The sequence below is a fragment of the Crinia signifera genome, chromosome 4 (genome assembly GCF_055691185.1).
Source record: "Crinia signifera chromosome 4, ASM5569118v1, whole genome shotgun sequence".
NCBI classification, from domain to species: domain Eukaryota; kingdom Metazoa; phylum Chordata; class Amphibia; order Anura; family Myobatrachidae; genus Crinia; species Crinia signifera.
The window spans coordinates 80105976-80129594 of NC_139220.1; the positions used below are offsets into that span (position 1 = coordinate 80105976).

A 23619-nucleotide genomic window follows, 5' to 3' on the forward strand; every position below is an offset into this window, starting at 1 on the left:
GGCCCATTCGAGTGATGGACTTGCACAATTAAAAAATATATAGATATTTTAACATTCTAAATAATTGCAACAAGGGCTGTTTATATGACTGATGTTTCCAGTAAATAATTATTTTGGATTCTAATACAGGTTGTGAGTATCCCTTATTCGAAATGCTCGGGACCACGATAATTCCGGATAAGGAAATTTTTCTGTTTTTGGAATACATTTATTTAGGCATACTTACCTGTGCCCTGGTGGTGCCCGGTGGTCCCTCTGCGTCCACGTTGTCCCCTGGAGTCCACAGCAGGCCTTCAGCACCGTCTCCGGAGTTTCCAGCGGTGACGTTATCGGCGCGCACTCGTGCAAATCACTCCTGGGACCGCTGGAGACGCCAGAGAGGATGCTGAAGGCCTGCCATGGACGCCAGGGGACTTCATAAGTATAAAAAGGGTTAGGGGGGAAAAAAAACAAACAAAGAAATTCTAATTGTTCCAAAAAACCCACGTTTTTTGGAATAATTCGGATACGGGATCTACGGATACGGGATACTCAACCTGTATATAATATCATGGGTGTAAGTTTATGCTATGATTTCTACTTTTAAAGCTGCTTATTGGAGCTCACTGTTAATTTGGAATCCGATCAGCAGGTTAACAGCCATTTGGTCGTAGGTAAACACATGAAAAAAGGTCAACATATGATGGATTAACATGGCCCAAAGGTCAACACAAGCAATATGAAGACATGGAAAAGGTCAACTTGGGATTTTTTCATGATTTCTTTTTTAAAACCATCTTGTTCATACTTAACCATGAGCATAGAGGTAGAATTAATAGTGTGCTGAGCACAGCATTGCACCCTGCCCGAAGCATGGCGAGCGAAGCATTACACGTGTTTATACAGGAGGCACTGTGTGGCATACTGAGTTTACTGTATGGTATAATGTTGTAAAGGGGAACTGTGTGGCACACTAGGGCTGTGTGGCATTATGTTTATACTGGTACATGTTATACAGAGGCACTGTCTGACACTGGATGCGGTCGGCTGGTCGACAATAAATAGGTCTACAGTTAATAGGTCGAACACTATTGTCGACAGGCCACCAGTTGACACATGACAAAGGCTGATTAGACGTTAGGTCCTGTTCTGGAAAAGAAAATGTGAAAAACTCATGTTGACCTATTGTATGTGTCATACAATAGGTCGACATGGGAAAGGGCAACATGAGTGTTCTCATTATCTTTTCCAGTGCGGGAGTTTTTTTATACTTTGCTATTCAAGTGAACATATAATAGTGTGCCCAAAGCATGGCGAGCGAAGCGGCTCACTGATACATGTACATTGTTCATGATGACGTAAGTCAACATAGACACTAAAGCCGTGAAACACTCACGTCAACCTGTTTTGATGTTGACCCCGTCGATCTAAGCCACGTCAACCCTTTTGCTGTGTCGAGGTTTCCACAATGTCAACCTAAACCATGTTGATTTTTTTTACTGTGTTGACCAATAGTGGTCGACCTAATGACTGTTGACCTTAATATAGTCGACCCTATGTCCCATACCCTTCTGTCACAGGTTATGGTATAAAACATGTCTAGGTCTACAACGTGTATAAAACGTGTCTAGGTCTACAATCATATGGTCGACCACTATTGGTCGACAGTCAAAAGGTCGACAGAGTCAAATGGTTGACGGGGTCTAAAAGGTCGACATTGAAAATGTCGACATGGTCAAAAGGTCAGGGTAAATGTCGACATGGATAAATGTTGACATAAAAAATTTCGACGTGGTCAAACGGTCGACGTCCAAAGGGTCAACATGGAAAAATGTCGCCATGATTTTAGGGTGTCTATACTAGATTGTAAGCTCCTCAGAGCAGGGCCTTCTTCCCTCCTGTTGTCAAAGCCCTCTTCTCTTCACGTTTCACTCACAGCTCTCCTATACTCAGTGACCATCTTCGTCCGCATACTCATCTCCATCATTGGCCACAAGCCTCTAGTAGTAAGTTGATTGAGTCCTCACTACTTAAATTTAAGCTGTAATGTGTATTTAACTGTGGCGCTGTTTATCTGTACTCTATTTTTGTTATGTATTCAATGTAATACTAAGGGCAGTATTCAATGCTCACCATTCACCGCGAATTGGGCTGTTTTCACTCCTTGCAGTGAATCTTTTTCACTGAAAATCTGATTCACCCTATTCAATGTTCACTGTCCGCCGAAAGCAGCAGTGAATGCCGGCCAGTTCTCATTTTCATGCTCGCTGCAATTCGCTGGTGTATTTCAATGGGATTTTCACTGGGATTCGCCGAGAGTGTATTCAATGCTAGCATAGAGACCTGCTTTCAGCATGATTTTCGCCATGATTTACCATTTTGCATTCGACATCTTTTTAAAGTGAACTGGAAAGTTAATTAAGAGGTAAATTGGAAGTGATCTCTCGGTCTGGACAGGCTCCAGTATTGGCAGGTGGTGGTATCCCAATATATATCGTCCAGTTGGTAGGTGGAAAGATGGATTGTCTAAATGGGGGAGAAAATGGGGGGAAATGATGAGTGGGGTAGATTAGTAGTCCAATGCCCAATGTCCGAGTGCTGTTCAGGCCAGCACAGCACTCGGACATTGGGCATTGGACTACTAATCTACCTCACTTGGACCAGTTCTCCCACTCGTTATTTTCCCCCCTTTTTCTCCCCATTTGGACAATCCATCTTTCCACCTACCAACTGGACGATATATTGGGATACCACCACCTGCCAATACTGGAACCTGTCCAGACCGAGAGATCACTTCCAACTTACCACTCACAAGTGGACCTAAGAAAATCTGCTTCCTATCAGGTATATGGATACCCACTGCACCAGTTCTTTCCATGGACAATAAGGGAGATTTCCAGTAACCATCCAGAGGAGAACATAATAAGTGAGACTGACCCCAATTTTATTGTTTCATTTCCATTATATATATAATATTTGAGTGCTTTTTTGATTTTATTATATGTGTATGCGCAATTTCTTTTATACACTTCTCATGTTTTAATAAGAATATATGCTAGTATAAAATGAATAATATATTTTATGTGATGCCCAATTGATCATTGCTAATATATAATATTAATTCAATATCAAATATCGCTCCACCATATTTTTCACTTTTCTTCTTTGACATTATTTGGGGATTGACCTCCCCTTTTGGGTGTGAGCAGCTAGTACAACAACCCATCCCATTAGTGCCTGTATATTTCCACCTAGGTGGAAATTTTTTCTTTTTCTATAGACCTTAATCTGGCCCAAAAAAGAGACTAGAAATACCTAGTAACTGACCCGGTAGCAATCCTCAGAGATCCAGATGCAGATTTGGGAAGCACAGTAGCACAACACTGACACAAGAGACCTATGTGCAAGTCCCAATAACTGTTCAGTGGCAGAGGTCAGACCAAACTGCAGAGTCCTGTGTGCATGAAGGGCTGTAACTAGGGGGGTGAGCGCTGCTTTTCTTCCTGGGTTTGGCAGTCCCAACCACTTGAGTTTATTATTGGATTGCTGCCTGGACTCATGTGAATAGGCAAGGGTTATTCTAGGCACCAATATCATAGTCTCAAAGTCCAGGTACAGGATAACTGGACTTTGGGACTATGACATTGCTGCCCCCATCCCCTTATGTAACAAAAAAGAGCATCCCAGAAAAAGCAGTCACAATCTAAATGATGGGTCTGGTCTCCGATAAAAGACTGCCTCTGTCATATATCGCCTAAAAAGTAGACGTACTACATATTGGTAAGTCCCCATTATGCATGCATTGTTTTCCACCTCAAACCTGTATGGATAACAGATGCTTCTGTGCTACATGTATATCAAAGTTCTAGTCAGCAATAAGTATACTTTAAGGTCCAATTGAAATAAATATTCATACTTTAATAAAGAAAAAATATAGCTTGCATACATTGTAAATATTCTTACACCATAATCCATTATGTATAAAATGTGGTTATAATATTTATAGGCATCAGCTGATATAACGGCTGCTGTATAGCACCAAACATTTATTTGGATTTGTTTGTTTATTGCCATAGAAACTCATTTAGATTTTTTTAGCAGCCAATGTTGTTTATTGGAACTTATTACTTGCCGCAGTACATTACCTATTCATACAATATTCATTTCATGCCATATATTTACACTTGGTGCTGTACAGCCTGAAAAATCCTTATTTTGCAGAACACGCAGGTGATGGAAAAAGCGTCCATTTATATCTGGACGTGAACACAACAGTGCTGTTGGGCATTGCTTCTTTCTAAAGGCTGCCATACACCAGAACGATGTGTGCATGATTCGCACAATTCCGACGGATCGTGTGCACTGAGCGCACAATGTGCATTCCCGTGGGTCGAGTGTTCGGCCCTCAGATCAGGCATGCTCTGATTCGTCGACTTCCACTGTGGACGTAAACGGATTGTATGTGCTTTTAAAGCACATCCGATCGTTCGTTTGACCGCACTTACGACCAGTTTATCTCTTCTCCAATAACAGTTAGAAGCAGATTGGATTAAGCACCATTTATCATTCCTAAATGAGAGAGAACAAGAATATCGCCCATTGTTAAATCTCCCAAACATCCAGAAATAAGTTGCTAAGTAATAGCAACTTATTTCTGGATGTTTGGGAGATTTAGGGGCAGATTGAACAATGGGTGATATTCTTGTTCTCTCTCATTTTGGAATGATAAATGGTGCTTAATCCAATCTGTTATTGGGGCAGATGCATTAAGCCTGGAGAAGAGATAAACTGAAGATAAAGTCAAAGGAGATAAAGCACCAGCCAATCAACTACCAACTGTCATTTTCAAACACAGTTCATTGGCTGGTGCTTTATGTCCTTTCACTTTATCTCCACTTTATCTCTTCTCCAGGCTTAATACATCTGCCACATTAAAATATGACAGTAGCTGATTCCCTAGAGAGCACCATCTATAATTCATAGCGAGTGATACCAAGACTATTACACTCTGTCCCTCATTGTAATCTAGCATTTCCATTGCTGGTTTGTTACATTACTGTAACCAATTATATTTTGCTGATTACTATGCATTAAGCAAATAGTGTGTCTGATTCCGAGATGGATACAGTTTACATCACTGCTGTATCTTTGGATGCAGCGGTGATGTGAAAATATGGGTACTTGTTTCCTAGCACGGCGCCCATCGCATGGCATTGTGTACCTTTATTTAGTGGTGTGCGACTCTTGTACAATTAAATATCGCATAGCATCGCATGCCAGCAAATGGGATGCGATGCGATTTTTAATTGTACAAGCACCCATGCCATGAGATGTAATGGGTGCTTACAATGAGATGTAACCCCCGGTATCCACGCCATCCCGAAGCGTGGCGAGGGGCCGCGGTACGCGTCCTCCGACCTTTTCATACCCCCACTATCCACGTCGGTGTGGAGTTGATTTTAGATAGTGTGGTGAGCCACCGAGCCCGAAGCGTGGCGAGCGTACGTGGAATACGAGCCTGAAGCATGGCAAGCGCAGCGAGCCCCGCAAGGGGATGCGGAATACATGTTAAGTAATCCGTGTCCCCTCACCACGCTTCAGGCCCGTATTCCACATCCCCTCGCGGGCTTGCTGCGCTCGCCAAGCTTTGGGCTCGGTGGCTCGCTGTGCTCATCACACTATCTAAAAATAAATTCCATGCCGAAGTTGACAGTGGGGGTATGAAAAGGTCGGAGGACGCGTACCGCGGCCACTCGCCACGCTTCAGGATGGCGTGGATACTGGGGGTTACATCTCATTGTAAGCACCCATCCAGGGCTGTGGAGTCGGTAGATAAATGTCCCGACTCCGACTCCTCGTACGTCTGATGCTGACTCCTCGACTCCGACTCCTCTGTATTAATATGCAAATGTATTTGATACATTCCTTGAAAGAACGAAAGGCAACATACATATTATTACTACAGAAACTAGAGGCTGGGAAGCCAACAATCTACTGTATTGAACAGTTTTAAGCAAAGGACAAACACAATGAAAACAAAGTTTTATTAATTTTTTATTAATTAAATAGCTGGATAGTAGCAGTAGGCATAAACATCAGGAACAGGAACTTTACCAGTTCAAAGATAAAAACCACATTATTTGGTTGTTTTGGGAACAAAAACAATAGGAAAGGTTCAGAAGTGTGGAGCATGAGTTCCGCATGCTTTGTGACGACAACAAAAATCAACGAGCCACAATCTCCGCTGGTTTGCTTGCTCGTCACTGTTCAATTCATGGACACAAGGAACGATTTCTTTACCGAATCGTTACTGGCGACTAAAAATGGTGCCTGTACATCAATATGAACCAGCGTAAGGAATGGCTTAGCCAAGGTAAACAAACGACCCCGCGCATGAAACAAGATCTTCATCCGCGCAAAAAGATGTTGTGCGTATGGTGGGAGAGCTTGGTTGAATGAATTTTTCGAGTCTACACCAGGTGATTTCTACCAACGAGGTATTGAAAACCTTATTGAACGTTGGAAATAAGTTGTAAACTACAAGGGAGAATACATTTATAAGAATTGGTGCTCCGAATTGTGCGTTGCGTGCCATATAGTGAAGCACATGAAAAGCATGCTTTTTCACGGTCATTTAACGTGTTCGTTTTGCGGTTACGTGAGGCACTGCATGCATTGGTCTTTATTCTTACAGTAGAGAAGACATTAATTATAATTTTCGGAGTCGGTGCATTGTTTGCCGACTCCGACCCCGACTCCAGGTACTCGAAATTGACTCCGACTCCACAGCCCTGCACCCATCACATCTCATGGCATGGGTGCTTGTACAATTTAAAATCGAATTGCATCGCATCGCGATGGAAATCGTGGGCGCCATTCTAGGAAACAAGTACCAAAATATGTTCATGCCACTGGTGCCGCCTGAAGAGTATAAAGACTTCTGCTTATTGGGCCAATGTTATCACCATCCACATCTGAGAGTATATTGACAGGCTGCACTGCACATGTCCCGCCAATGCTGCTACCACCCCCTCTTTGTTGCCACCCATCCGCTGGTATACTCACCAACACCCAGGGATCGGCTCCTGCAGCACTGCCAGTCTTCAGAGCTTCCTTCTCCTGTGACCCACTGGTGCTGTAAAGTGAGCTTCTGCTTTACAGTGTCACCTTACTGCACCGGGGGTCACAGCTCAGAAGGAGAACCCAGAGACTGGCAGCCCTCACCAGTTGTTGTTTTTTTTTTTTTTTACGCTGTGATCAGCCTGTGTCCATCGTGCACACACACAGCTGATCACTCTGGCCTGGACCCCGCACTGCTTTCTCTGCCTAGGAGCAGAGAAAACTGTGCAGAAGTCCAGAATTCGCATCTAGGCCCTTTGATTCGCCAGCTGAAGATGGCGATTGGCTTGCTAATAAAATACGAATTGAAGGGTTTGGAACAGTTTTTCATGAAAGCGGTTTCTAAAGCCCTATAGTACATTCAGGTAAAACTAAAATAATGTTCGTAAATGAGCCTGTAAAAGTAGATTAGTAGTTTTAACTATTACAATTATTTTTATCCTTTATTTCTAAGGCACCACAAGGGATCCGCAGCGCTCAATTACAGAGCACATAATCAAATAAGCAAAACAGTTGAATACAATAGAGGACAAGTGCCTCAGCAAATTAAACTGAAATAGCTATCAGGGTGGCAGAAAACTGCAGGTTTTGGTCCAATCGATGATGGTTTTATTAAGAGAAGGAAAAAACACACGAGGAAAGAGGGTTTTGCTTTTGAGATCTCACATTCTAAAGAGGGGCAGCAGACTGACAGGGTTGACACAGATAAAGTCGACAGAGAGCATGGAACAGAGGGCTATAATTAAATTTGGCTGGGTTTGGATAAGAAGTCTTGTAGAGAGGTGGAGAATCTGAGGGGGGAGATGTGGAGAATCTGAGGGGGGAGATGTGGAGAATTTAAGAGAAAGGGTGCATCACTTGAAAATCTTGGAGGTAAGAGTGGGAGGAGGTTATCATTAGGCAGGAGAGGCTGTGTGCTTTAGTAGAGCAAGGAGGAGTGGGAGTGTAAAGGGAGATAAGGTTAGAGATGTAAATGTGAGGAGTGGGTGAGGGCTTTGTAAGTGAGTGTGATAAGCTTGAATAGGATTTTGAAATGAAAAGGAAGCCAGTGTTAAAGGCCGCCATACACTGTGCGATTTGGCCCCGATTTCACCCGATCCAGATGGATCGGGCATTGAAATCGGACCAAATCGCAGGTTTTGACACCCGGTCCGACCCGATGCGCGGTCACGTGTGCATCGGGTCAGAGTCGGGACGTTGGACCGGCTGCACATAAGATAAATCTTATGTGCAGCCGTGGGGACTCTGAGGACGCCGGCGAGGGAGGGGGGCGGGAGACGCCGGCGAGGGAGGGGGGCGGCAGGGGGAGCCGGAGCAGGGAGCTGTCATGCTCCGTCCGGGTAGGGGGGGGGGGGGACACGCCGCTAGTAGTGCGGACTCTGCAGGGGACACAGGCGGCAGTGACATAGAGCCGGGCGTGGGGAGCCGGGAGCTGTCAGCACTGAAAAAAAAAAAAGCCCATACAATGAATGGGCAGCCTGTGATTGGCTGAGCGCTCTCTCAGCCTGTCAGCAATTGGCTGAGAGAGCGCTCAGCCAATCACAGGCTGCTCATTCATTGTATGGGCTTTTTTTTTTTCAGTACTGACGGCTCCCCCCGCCCGGCTCTGTTACTGCCGCCTGTGTCCCCCACAGCGCCCACACTACTAGCAGCGTGCGTCCGTCCCCCCAGCCGCCTTGCAGCATCCCCCGCCCGCCACCTCGATGTTCCCGGCCCCCCTGCTCGCTCCACATTGCAGTTCCCCGGGAGTTGCAAATGATACATCGCATGCGATGTATCATTTGCAAAACTTGGCACATCAAGTGCCAAATCGTGTGTCCTCCTCCCGGGGAGCTGCAGGGGGAAATCAGGTCCGAAGTCGGACTAATGTATGGAGGCCTTAAGATTTGTAAAAGAGGGATGGTGGACATATGAATTTTGAGAGACATTTGATAGGAACATATTACAGAAGTCCAGTCTGGAGATAACCAGTCAGTGGATAAGGATTTTATTAACATTCTGTGTGAGAAAGGGTCTGATCCTGGAAATATTTTTAAGATGAAAGTGGCATGTTAGTGATAGGAGATTAATGTGTGGTTTGAAGAAGAGGAAGGAGTTAAGGATGACTCTAAAGGCCCCCATACACTAGCCGATTTTGGTCAGATTTCAGCTAGATCAGTCTGATCTGGCCGAAATCGGACCAAAATCAGCTAGTTTTGATGTCCCCGGGACCGCGCATCGGATCTGCGTCGGGTGGTCGAACCTGCTGCACGTCCGACCACCCGACTTGGGACCTAGTGGGGCGGCGCAGCAGGGGAGGGAGCAGGGGGGGCTGGGGACGCTGCGGGGGACACAGGCGGCATAGAGCCGGGCAGGGGGAGCCGGCGGGAGCTGTCGTACAGAATTAAAAAAAAAAGCCCATACAATGAATGGGCGGCCTGTGATTGGCTGAGCGCTCTCTCAGCCAGTCAGCAATTGGCTGAGAGAGCGCTCAGCCAATCACAGGCTGCCCAGTCATTGTATAGGCTTTTTTCTTCTATCACTGACTGCTCCCGGCTCTATGCCGCCTGTGTCCCCCGCAGCGTCCCCAGCCCCCTCTGCTCCCACCAGCAGCCCTGCTCTGTAGCCCCCCCCCCCTGCTCCCCGGGTTTTTTACATGTGATAAATCGAGACGATTTATCACATGTAAAAAATGGCACATCAAGTGCCAATCTAATCAAGCTCCCCCAGGGAGCAGCCGGGGAAGCTCAGGGGGAAGTCGGGGGAGACTTGTTCTAAGGACAAGTCGCCCTAGTGTATGGGGGCCTTTAGCTTCGAGTATCATTTACATATAGATGATATTGAAAGTCAAAAGAGCTAATGAGCTCACCTAAAGAGGATTTTTAGAGACAAAAATGAGGGAACCAAGATCAAAACCTTGTGGGACACCTAGAGTTCGTGAAAGTGGGGGGAGGTTGAGTCATGAGAGGATAGAATGGTCAGAGAGTTAGGCGGATAGCCAGCAGAATGCAGTGATCAAGGAAGTGAAGGCTTTGCAGTAGGAGAGGGTGGTCCACAATGTCAAATGCAGTAGAGAGGTCAAGAAGTATTAGCAGAGAGTAGTGGCCCTTAGATTTGGCAGCATGGAGGTAATTTCAGACTTTTGTGAGGATAGTTTCTGTGGAGTGTAGAGGGCAGAAGCCAGACTGAAAAGGGACAAGCAGAGTGGGAGGAAAGAAAGGCACTAAAGAGGTTGTAGACAATGCTCTTAGGAGTTTGGAGGGAAAATGGAGAGAAGAGTTGGGTTGGTAGTTGAAGAGGATGTATGGATCTAGGGTAGTTTTTTTAAGAATAGGGGAGAGGAGTCAATGCTTGAAGGCAGAAGGAAAGTTACTGATTAATGAGGTGTACAAGATACAAACAGGCAATAGAAGAGAGGTAGCAGAGGAGACTGAAGAGGATAGGGTCAAGTGTAGAGGTGGTTGTTGGGGGGACAGGGAATGGATACTGCTATAATAATCTGCATTTTCCTTATAGGCACACCAGAATTGTGACCATTCTAATTCCTGATAAAAATGTGTGGCCGTATAGATCAGAATTAGACTTTGGTGGGTTTTTTACTTTCTCCATGAGTTGTCAGCCTTTATTAAACAATTATATTTAACCATACGATCAGAGCCGAATTTCCCATTAGGCACGTGAGGCACGTGTCTAGGGGCGGCACTTGGATGCCTGTGATAGTACTGTCAGCCCAAAATGTACCAATAACTGCAAAATATCCACTGTACTGTACTATATTCCATCTTAAATAGAGTGTAAATGGATAGGACATGCAGATACTGTCCCTATATACTGTCCTACTTAGGAAACATTATTGTTGTGCCTAGGGGTGCCCTCATCCCTAAATCCGCCCCTGCATACGATTATTACTTTATTCTACACATATGGTTAGCACATGAGGATCATATGTTACTTCTGTTTTTGCGAACTGAGAACCTTTCTACTTAAAAAAGCTGTTTCAGATATTAGATGGTACAATACCGTAGATGAAAAGGCCCATCTTTGCTGTTACAGGCCTCTTTGTATATTTCAAATATGTACCATGGTTTTTTTTTAAGTTAAAGGCATACAGAAAAAAACAGACATGGGGAATTGAAATTAGTAGATGTTTTGTGGTATAGAAAGTGGTGGCGGTTTGTCCATTGTTGTCGTTGTTTAACACAAGCTGTAAAATGTATGAAACATTGATGTTTTAATTAGCTATAATTACATATAACACAGCGCTAAAGTCTCTGACTAGTACACAATAAGGATAGACTTTCACTAATGAGTATACAATGTAAGGAACATTGTAATGGTTATTATGCCAACAGTGCATTTATGGATCTGTATACAATGCTGACAGTGTTTTTAGCCTTCAGTATACAATACAGGCAGTATTCTGCTAATACATATACAATACTGACTAAAGGTATGAAACAGTGTTTGTCTGGATCTTAAGACCCTTTTTTGTACCAACTGTCCTGCAAAATACAGGAAGATATTGTTCTTGTTTCTGTCCTAAATCACTAGTTGAGTTCTGTTAAGTCGGTCTCTTGCACCTCCTCCCAAAAATGGATTATTTAAAGGAGGCGTAAGTTCCTTTAGTCCTAAATAGTCCAGGTTTATGTGTCATTTGACACCTTTTTATAACAGCCATAATGATTAAAATGAATGTAATATATATACTTTAAAAGCAGTCGGACCCGTTCTGCCAAGAAAGGCCGGGAATTGTCGAGCTCCCGGCCGCAGCTCGATGATTTCCGGTTGTTTTTCTGCGCCCACTTTTAGGTGCTCGACAGGTGGGACATTGAATCCCGTCTGCCGAGCTGATGTCGAGCTGGCCGAGAATGGGACCTGGTCACGGCTGTCGGGCTAGCCCGATAGTCGTAATGCCAGATTGAATACCCCCCTTAGTCTTATTTTTTAAAGATATTTACCTGTATTACTTTGGCAGTGTGATTAGGGGGCCTGTTTTTCAATTGCTGCATTTTTGCGTATTTACATTTTTGCCCTAGTAACATTTGTTATCACTACTCACAAGCAATTCAGTCAAAATGCCAGCAGTTGGGAACCTCAGAATCCCGACATGCTCTAGAGGTGTAAGGGTTAGGGGTAGGTACTAAAGAAAGAGTGTTAGGGTCAGGTTGCATGGGTGGGGCAATTATGGTTATGCTTTGGGAGGAGCGGGGGATGTTAGGATTAGGCTATGAGAGGTTTTGTTTAGGCTGCAGGAGTGGGCAATACAGGGAAGGACTTTTTAGCGGCATTAGCATTAAAATGCAGACATGACTGCAGCAAAATAATCAGAAATATCCCCTTAACCCTTTATGACCTCTTGTACATTTAAATAAGCATTATTAAAAAATGTACTTCCTAGACTGTATTGTGATGACGGTTGCAAGAGAATAAAACTATTGAATTATTATGAATTGCAATGTTTTGGTGTATGAGCTACAAATCCTAATGTAATAAAACTTGTAATGTCCAAAATTCAATTCCATAATAGTTTACCTGAGGCCTCATTTACCCGTTTCACCAATTTTATCGCTCGGTTACCCCGGAAACATGCAATGGGTCACAAAGGATTAATGTCCTACACTCTGTATTGTGTTTTTTTGGATGAGCTTAATGGGGCAGTGTTATCCCCACGTTTTAAATTAAGGGCGGCCCGGTAGAATTATTTACACAACCACAGAGCCACTTGGAAATATCAGCCAGGACTCGCCACTGCAGATTTGGGTCTTTGAAAAGCCGACTCTGCTTTCATTTAAATCAGCTACTTAATTTGTGAATTAGAGGCTGTTTCCATGGAAAAAGACGTGGATCCGCCTATCCATAATTTTTCCGACTATTTAAATGTTTCTAATCAGTTAGGAAAAAAAGAACATTGAATAGATTGACTGTGAATTCCATCTCTTCTAGGCAAAAATGGTATTTATTTCTGAACGGGATTGAATACTCCTTTTAGTATTAAATCCTATTTTATCCTATAATTTTTTTCTCTTCTTGTGTATTGTATTGCCGATATTTGTCAATTGCTGTTTTATTGCTATTGTGTGTCGACCTTTAAACCCTGTCAACCTTTTGACTGTCGACCATAAGTGGTCGACCATATGATTGTCTATCATGGGTCAGTCTATGATCAGTCCAGATACCATAACTGGCACTACTACTTTGCGCACTGTGTGTATAACCGGCACTACTAAAGAGGGCATTATGCATATAACCACCACTACTATTTTGGGTGTTATGCATATGGATGGAACTACTACTGGAGGCATTATATGTATAAGCGGCACTACTAATATGGACACTATAAGCGGCACAACTACTGAACTGTGAATATTATATTGTTAACTGGCACTGCTTCTGGCCATTATGTATATAAGGGGCACTATTACTGTGGACATGGGGGTACTTTTTTTTGTAAAGTTAATAAGGGGCGCTATTATGCAGTGTAATATGAATCAGGGGCACTGAGGGCAGTATTCAATGAGAAAAATTCTCTGTGCATGGCAAGATATTTTTTCTCTCGCCATGTACTCGCCCTATTCCGGAGGGCTCGCTGCCACTCCTGCTCCCACTATTCAATGTGGTTAAGACTCGCCGCCACTCGTGGCGAGTCTTAACCCCTGCTCCGCGACAGGGAGCTGGCAGGGAGCCGGGGGACAGTGGCAGCCAGGGAGATTAAAGTCTCCCTGGCTGCCCCAGAACATATGTGGAGGGGAGGAGGGCTCCCCGGGACCCAGGCAGCACAAGCTGCCCCCCCCCCTATAGCCAGTGGGGGACCCAGTATTCACTGCACCCGATCGTGCATATGTAATGATAAGGTGCAGTGAATATATGAATATCTAATGAGCGGCTCGAGAGCTCCGGCCCCCTGCTGGCTGCTCTGTGCAAGAAAAAAAATATTTTTTTTTTAATTAAATATATATTCATGTGCTATAAGCACATGAATAAAAATAACATGCCCCTTCGCAGAAAAAAAAATCCTGATTTTTTTACACCAAAAAAAAAAAAAAAACCTTTTAGTTTAAAAGTTCACATTCCAGTTCTCCATGAAAAGCTGGAGAATTGCTACACGGAGAGACACGGCGAAAATCACTTAAAAAGACGGCGAAAATATCACATTGAATAGGGTGGTTTACTTTAGGAGAGCAAAATGCTCCTTTCAACGCGAAAATAGCACAAACTCGCCATAAAACAAGGCAACTTTTTCTCATTGAATACTGGCCTATGTGTGGTGTTATTGAACAAGATTGTGCTACTGTGTGGCATAATCTGAATTGTGGGTACTAGTATGTGCCCATCACTTGTGGTATATGGGATCGATGGGGTGGAGGACGACAATACCATGGTTGACCACTAGAGGTCAATGCAAATACTTGGTTGTCCGCATTTAGATAGTCAGTGATGGGAGATCGATGGAAGGTAAGTAGCGATGGGAACCTGGTCAACAGTAGCAAGGTCGACACATGTTTTTCATCTTTTTTTGGTTCCGAATGTCAGCGAGATGCCTGTGGACACTGTGTATGTGCACACTGTCTCCTCGCATGGCTTGTTGCACTTGCCATGCTTTGGGCATAGTGCCACGCTACTATTGGCACACTATTTTATTCCTACTCTATGTCCACCTGGATAGTAGTCTAAGAACCAAGTGCACCTGCACCAGAATAAGACAAAAAACCTGTGTCGACCTTGCTACTGCCGACCAGGTTCCCGTCGATGCTTACCTTCCGTCAATTTCCCGTCACTGTCTAACTAAATGTGGACAACCAAATATAGGCGTCTAACTAGAAGCAATCGACCTCCACTGGTCGACCATGGTATTGTTGATCTCCACCCCATCGATCCGCAGTCCGGATATTGTGGCCACTTCCCTTACATGTGAGGCCACACCTCTTTTTTATGGCTGTTCTTTTATCTGCACTTATGCGCATGACCACGCTGCGTATACACAACAGGTGCTGTCCGCAGTCTTAGGGGTCGATCCTATTAACCCCGAAGGGTGCGAGTTGCTTTTCGTATGCCGTTTTCATGCTGAAATCGGCACCTGAGTTAACCCTAACTCACACCCTTCGCAGGGCCGAATTCACAGAAATTTGCTCGCACCCCTATGGAGGTGCGAGCACTTTTCTGCGAATTTGGCCTGCCGTAAAGTGTGCCGGTTGTCGTGATGATTCGCACTCTGCGAATCATCCGCACCCTTCGGGGTTAATAGGATCGATCCCTTAGATGGCAAATGGATGAGGAGGGCACGGACGAGCAGATGGAGCAGCGTCCACCCACCGGGCCACCTCTCCCGACCGTGACACAATGTCCTGTCCTTTGATTCAACTATATATTTACCATGTACTTGTACTGTTTGTCCTTGTTTTCTTGTTTTTGCTCATTTATGTATTCTGTTAAGCTGATTACACTTTAGACAATTTCCCTTGAACTGCCTGGAACTCCCTGACAAATGACACACTAAACGATGTTACACAGAGGAGGTCGCTAACGACCCATGGGAGCGTGCATTGTAAACGATATAGTACGTACACGTTAAATTATATGATATGCTACAAAAATATTGTTAATAATTGTTATTGTGCATATCATTTATTTTATTGTCTAATGTGTATCCAGCTTTATGCACTTGTGGCGCCATATTAAATGATGATGACGATAGTAATAATATAGTTGAAATATTTGATGAAACCAAACAAATCATTGAATTCACCCCTCTGAATATCCTGCTCATATACCAAGATACTGTATTTATTTACTTTGGTCTTACTAGCACTCTTGTACCACTTGTGTGTAGCATAGGGAAACATCCTAAACGCAGAAATGAAAGAGATGCCAGTAATAAATATTCATGTTGCAACATCGGAGATTCTGCAATATATACAATAGCAATATTTTCCCAGGACACTTCAGTTCTTCCCAATTCTAATCTTTCATTTAGATGGCCATGTTCCCAGATTTAAATATCACACAATGTTTTAACTAAACGTTTTTCATGTATACTTACATACGGATTCTGTTTTGGCAGATACACCAAACCATTAACGTTTGCAGACTGTATTGGTGATGAGTTACCACTGGGATGGGAGGAGGCTTATGATGCTCAAGTTGGCGTTTTCTACATTGACCATAATAGTCGTAAGTACCCTGGAGTGTAACATTTACTGAGTAATTATTATATCTGATAAGTCCATAAGCTTTTCTAAATACCTTGTCTGTGTGAAGACGTAGAGGAAAACGGTTGAAGAACCTCTTGGTTCTTCAGATGTACATGTGAGGCCTATACTGTATTTCATGTGCCCCCCACATTAATCAGCCATGTTCGCCTGTGTAGTTGACCATTTAAGAATCTCTCCCGGTTCGAGTATACTAGTGAGAATTCATAAGAAGAGTGTCAAAGCAAACAATTGCACAGTGCTGTTTGGGGCATCACATAGTATTTTAGTCTTGTATGTCTTTATATTTAGTATACAAAATTACTTTGAATGCTGGCAGCTCATTTTATGATGCCTTGTATAAAGGTCGAGCAATAGGTAATAACTTGGGTGGGGTAGATAATGAGGTGTGCTGGGGGTAACAGCAGTTGTAGTCCGTCATATGCTGCAATAGTAGACTGTTGAAATATATATGGCAAGGGCATAATGTTGAAGGGGATATTTGGCCAGGGGTAAGAGAGGGCCCTATTTTTTTTTCCGAAGGTAATAACAAAGTTGAAATACATACATTATTTTTGATTGACCTATAAATGCATTGTTAGCAAACGGAGAGCGCTGAGGTAAAATGCCACGTGTTTTATGGTCTTACAATGGTTGGTAGAAAGCTAATCTGCTCTCTAGAAACTCTTTATTCGATTTATGTGGTATGCATCTTCATCTAGGCACTAATTTCCATTTGAATTATTAAAAGCTCTCCTATTCCAGCTGTGACAGATTTTTCTAAATATTTTAGGGAAGTGAAAAGATACGCCGATTGGATGTCAGGGCATTGTTTTGTGTAGTCATTATGAAATATTGATTGAACACTGGCTGTCAGACCTGCTTGTGTGTGAGTGGGGAGAGCCTTTGATATGTGTAGTACACAGACCTTCAGTTGTTTGCAGGTTGCAGCTGAATGTGAAGTGAACATGTATTATTCTATATTATTGTAATATTATTTAAAGCTTAAATATGCAATACCACATCGATGTCTTATCAAATCATATGCTTTACTAATATGAATTAGCTGCATGATCACATTATTCAAAATATAATACGATATTAGCTTGCAGTCCCGGAACAGCAGCAATACTTGGCACCATAGCAAACAGGAGGGCCAGCTCCACCCAAAAAAAAAAAAAGAGTTTTGTTTGGAATGTGGTATGTTAAAGTCAAATCCTAATGGGTTGATTTACTAGAAATTGTTGATTTTAAAGTTGGATTTCAATTGCCACTAATAACAATTATAAGAAACCCATCGCTGAGATCTACCAAGAAAATATTGTTGAACTGATTAAGTGATGGTCCAGCGATGATAGCTGGGAAGTTATAACTTTGCTAGCCTTGGTAGTGCTGTGCATGCAGCACCCGAGGGGGTTATTCAGACTAGATCGCTGGGCTGCTAATTTACAGGGCCCTGCGATCAAGTTATTGCCCATTCAGAGTGAAATCACGTCCTGTGAGTTGCTGTGCAAGGCTTGCGAAAATATTGCAGCCCTGCAATTAGCAGTAAATGCATACGCAAACCGCTCACCATCTATCTTTCTAAAGTGTGCAGTCTGAGGGGTATATTCAATGATTTTTGCGAGCTGTGACAGCGAGCAGTGCTGACTGCTCGCTGTCACAGCTCGCAGGGTCAGTATTCAACTGACCACCTGCACACGCCATTTCCCACTTGCTTGGTTTTTGTAGCGAGGGGGAAACGGCGTGTGCGGCCACTAAAACAGCAAGGCTCGGAGCAAAGTGCAGGGGGCTCCCTGCATTAGCCGTGAGCCTCGCTGTTTGGGGTAATCCTTGCTGTCCTGTGACAGAGAGGATTCCTCTGGAACGTAGAATAGGGTGAGCGGCCGGCACGGGGGTTAAACGGCGAGTGTTTTAAATGCATGGCCCTGCAGTGTATTAAAATTACCCTACAGTTTGCTCCCTAGCCTCTATATCCAACCTACATAATAATTAGTCAATAATTAGTTTAGTAATACTGTTTAGGTGCATGAAAGGTAGGGGTTAATATTGAGTAAGTAAAAAATATATTGTTTCTGTTATATTGTTATTGTTAAATGATAATATAATTCTGAGATATTTGTTACATTTATTTGCGCAAATGTATGAATAAGCTCCCAAGCTGTCGTCAAGGCGTCTCTGTATATTGGGGGTCCCTAGCGCTATATCTACAGTAGGTGCAGGGTTCGGCACCCTAAAAAAACAGCATGAGCCAGAAAGCCCAGAGCAGCACACCATTGAAAATACTACAGTGTTAATATATATTAGTGATAGGAAGCCAAAGCTATATATACATAAAAAGTATAAGACGCCTTGGGGGCTTATTCATACATTAGCACAAATATATGTAACCAATATGAGTGAGCTGAGGGAAACAATATATTTTGGCTTACTCTATTCCCATCCTGTTTGCTCCATCTCCGCCACAGCATGCCCACCTCTCGCTCACCTCTCCAACCTTTCTCTAATCTCTCCAGTACACATGCTCTCATCACATGGGTTTCTAAGAAATCATCTCTTGACATTAAACCAAATGACCGCAATGCTTTTTCAATTAGTAAAATGATTATTATAGGTATATTTGGCAATCATTCATGTGAAGCAGCAGCCAGTACTTAGAAAATGGAAATATTTTCATTGAATACAAGTAGAGATTTTTTTTTAAAGGGTTTTAAGTATGAGATGTAATACAAATATATATCTTAGCCATGGTGCCAAATATAGTACTATTTCTTCAAAAAAGTATACTGTATATACATATGTTAAATTGCAATATAACAAAAAATATTAAAATACAGTGTTACTTTGGTTTATCAAGGTTATATATTAAATATCCATGTTCATTCACTGGAATCCAATAAACAACACTGTAGTTCTATACAAAAAAAAGATAGTCTCACATGCGCTATGAATAGTGTCCAATTAGAGTATGATGAATTATTCACAAAGGTCTCCCCTTTCGTTAGTTCCAGAAGATCCGTCACAATAATGCCGGGGATATTGGAAAAAATTATATATAATAGTCTAGAATCTATGCAATTCTTCTTTCGTGTGGGAATAATATAAAGCGTGTATTCCCGATAGTTCAGAAATTTTAAGGGTCGTAGAGGATCACCCCACTCATGCAGATATAATTAAGTAGTGCTCACATGTATGCTTCCATGTAAATGGCTGGAATTAAGCATATCAAGGTTTCTTTACTCCAAAAACAGTCAACATATGAGGGGGTAACTAAACTGGGATCTCATAAAATCACTAGCAGAAATCTGTTAAAAACTTATTTTTAATAGTTAAAATAATGGGTAAACATGGGTTGTGTATAAGCAGCACCACTGATCATACCAGATGTGACCGAGGTTCTTGAGTATGGTACAGATGTAGCCCCTGTCATCTTTGACCGGGGCTCGCCAAAACGAGGGGGACCGGCTGTGGCGGGGACCCGGGGGAAGCTCTGTTGCCACTGGGCGCGCGGCCCCCGTGGCAGGGGCCAGCAGCTGCCGGAGCTGGTGAAAGTATTGCCAGCCCCTGCAAAGTTTACGCCGGCTCCATCTGTACCAGAAGCACAGAAAAACACACCGTGTAAGACCTCACAACAAAAGACTATGACGTCATCAGACACTGAATTTTAATGCGTTTCAGCATACTACGATGCCTTTATCAAGATAGGTGTCTGGGTCTATAAGAGAGGTCACACTAAAGCTATGACCAGATGCTGCAATGAGGTAGTATGCCGAAACGAGTTGAAATTCAATGTCTGAATTGCCACCTTCTACAATTACAGGTCTTTTTCTCCTTTCCTTTGCTACCAAATTTTACTCCATCGACATCTGTATTATTTTTTTCTGTTTCATCTCCAGCAGCAATAATTAGCAAATATTAGTTTCAGCCCTCCCCTTGTGTACAAGCGTGTGAGAAAATGTGCACGCACTGAGACTCTCACTGTAACACAGACCGTGATTCATAACACACCACCATTAGCATACCATCAGCACTTGCACTAGCCACATGGCCTCTGTTTGTGTAAACAGGAAATTTATTCTCCAGCCTTCATATATACTTTTTTCCTGATTCCTGTTATTGACCCAACTTAATTCCCGCCTTGCTCCTCATATCTCTATTTGGCAATTTTTTGTGTGCAGTCCTTGATCTCCATGTGGAGGTAAAACTAGAAATTGTTATAAACCAATTCAAGAACTGTATAATAAAAAATATATATTATTGGGTAATTATTTTATAACCAGATTGTAATATAAAAGAAGCACCAGACGCCTTGGTGTGTCTGTGTGGACAGTCATAGGATGCTAGCAAACCGCAAAACGTAAGTACTGAACATACTGTACCAACTGAAAATAATTAAATGAGGCCTGCGCCAAGTTAGGTGAAGTGCACCACATTCCCACACCCGTATTTTTGGTGGAACCCGGAAATACCACTGTGCCAGACATGTGCTCATGGTGTGCGTTTTACCACATTGGTACACACATCCCATTTAAACATTCTCAGTATTCCTGGACCCGTGTCCAGGCTTAGTAAAAGTTGAGACCTAGAACCCCATTTTGTAGGAATGAGACCATTTACCTTTCAAAGCATGATCTCTATTTAAAACATAATTTTTGGGCACTTCTTGGTGTTACCCCATCCACCCTTCCAGTGGGAGGTACCTTCAAAAACTTAGTATATAAATGAGGCAACAGGGACAGTATGCATCTCACCTTTAAGCACATTGGAGTTGGAGCATTCCACATCATCCACTTAGGAGCTACTATTGAGTAAGGATTATATATTATGTATAAGAAAATGCTATATAAAGAAACCATTACATGAGTGTACACAGCGAATACATCCATTATTTTGACACATGGTGAATTTATAAAGATACCTTTTTAGGTCTATCCAACATAAGTTGAATGTAAGCTTTCTGTAAGCACCAATATCTTTACCTCAACACAAGAAGGTGACCACATAAATATTTGTATCATCATCATAATGCCTCTCCTTAAGTAAGTTAAGTAACCTTAAAGTGGCTTATATGATGGTTAGACAGATAAATGCTGGACAAATACAATTTAATATGTTCTGTATGTTTATTTCACCTTTATTATATACAACAATATGTTATGTAACATATACAATGTATCAATATTTTTTTTTTGAATAAATAAATCCATCTGGGACATTCCTTCAATCATTAACATCTGACCTACTACACTATATGGCCTTTTTGCATTCTTTTATCTCCAGATGCCTATCCTTTCTGGAGAATATTTATTACCACATATAGGCCAGTATTCAATGGCCTTGAGTGGCGGGCGGCAGCGGATCCTCTGTAGAATTCGCTGCACTTTCGCCGTGATTCTCCCTGCTGGGAGATTTGCCGGCAGCCGCCCATCCGCAGTATTCAACGCGTCAGGGGCTCTCAGCCCCTGACGGCGAAAATTCCTCCCTCTGACGAATTGTGCTCCTGGCTCTCTCCCCTGCTCCTGCGGCTACACTGCCACTGCAGGGGATAGAGCGGAGTCCCGGCGGGGGAGCACACTGATGCCGCACAGCCCGAGGACGGGTCCAGCAGCAGCAGACCTCCGGCTCCAGCAGCCCCGGCGCTGACATCTGCTATCACAGCGCTGGGGCTGCCAGAGGACTGCGACTGCGGCTGCTGCTGGACCCGTCTCTGCCTAGTTACAGCTGCTGCCGGAGGACTGTGAGTCCTACTGCTGGACAGGTCTCTCCCTGCTGACAGCTGCTGAGTGTCCCACCGTTTTCCCTTCTGGGGTCGGGGAGCAGAGCGGACGGCGTGTCAGGGATGGTGGACCCCCTGGCCGCTGGTGGGTGGCATGCAGCAGGGTCTGGCAGGAGGTCCCTGCGTGTGAGATCAGCGGCGGGGTCCCTGCAGTGGATAAGAACCACTAGTTCCCACCTCCTGCCCGCTAGCGCTACTTGACATGAGCCTGCGCTGCCAGACCCCGCTGCATGCCACTCACCAGCGGGCAGGTGCAGCCCTTATGTGAGATCAGCGGAGCCCCCCCTGCATATGTTATGTTATGTGTGCGTTGACCAGTAAAATAAATAGCAAGACCATTTACATAATGCAATTTAATGATTTTTTTTAGTCCCAAAAAAAAAACACCTTTATTTAAAAAGAACACATAACAGTTCCCCAAAAAAAGATGCCGAATGCAAATTGGAGAATCATGGTGAAAATCACTGAAGAAAGCAGTTCTCCATTTCAGCATTGAATACACTCCCGGCGAATTCCACTAAAAACCCCATTGAAAACCACTGGCGAATCCCGGAGAATCACAAACAGAGAATCGCCAGACATTCGCTCTTCATTTTCAGAGAATTGTGTCCATTGAATAGGGCGAATTGTTTTTCCTGTGAGAAAATTCCCTGTAAACCCGGGGAATTGCCTGATTCCCCAGAAAATATGGCGAATCCGAGGCATTGAATACTGCCCATATACTCGCGTATAAGCCAACTTTTTCAACAAATTTTTAACTCCTTCCCGACATTTGACGTATATATACGTCATGGCCGGGATGTACTTCCCGACACATGACGTATATATACGTCATGACTTTAAACTGTCACCGCGTCTTTAGACGCGGTGACAGTTTAAACATGTCTGCTGTCCCTGACAGCAGACATGTCCCAGCATGCCCAGGGGGGGCGGCGATCGCTGCGATTGGCTGTTCAATGTGAACAGCCAATCGCAGCGTTTTCCTGTGTTACCGGCGAATCAGACGCTCGGTAACACAGGGATCAATCACCGCCGGGTGTGAGGGGGCGTGAGGGGGTCACCGGTGGTCACCGGTGATGACCACACCTCAACCCACCTGCCCCCAAGGCTGTGATTGGTCCGTCGGACCAATCACAGCCATGGCGCGTGATTTAAACTAACGGTGACTGCGCTGCAGACGCCATTCCGGTCTGGAATTGAGTGCAGAGCGGTCACCGTGCCAATCTGTCGTGATATACTGACCTGATCCTTGCCTGATACTTACCTGATCACCGCTGGTAGCGTGCTGCCAGCAGCTGGATGCTTCCTGGATCTTGTGACTTCCTGTGTGCTGCTGCTGCAGTGTCATAGAGTGACAGATAGTGACAGATAGTGACAGAGAGTGCTATATTTTGTGTCTGCTGCCCCCCCTTTTGTGCTGATCAGTATATCTGTGCTGATCAGCTGAACTTTTTTATATATATATACCTGTCAGTTGCACCAAAGGTTGTGCTGCCTGTGCAACTGACTGCTGCCCTCCCTGCTGCCCCCCCTTTTGTGCTGATCAGTATAAATTAACTGATCAGCAACTTTTTGGGGGTG

General features: G+C 43.6%; 1 protein-coding gene across 2 annotated transcripts in view; it reads left to right on the plus strand.

Annotated features, from left to right (window-relative positions):
- Nucleotides 1–23619, plus strand: part of WWC1 (WW and C2 domain containing 1) — a 289547-nt gene that overhangs the window by 148928 nt on the left and 117000 nt on the right. For both annotated transcript variants that reach the window (XM_083181881.1, XM_083181880.1), the window contains exon 2: nt 16136–16245. Coding sequence is in view for 1 of the 2 variants with exons in the window: in XM_083181880.1 (XP_083038006.1) it covers nt 16136–16245 (110 nt within the window). In the remaining variant the exon portion in view is untranslated. The remainder of the gene's footprint in view (nt 1–16135; nt 16246–23619) is intronic.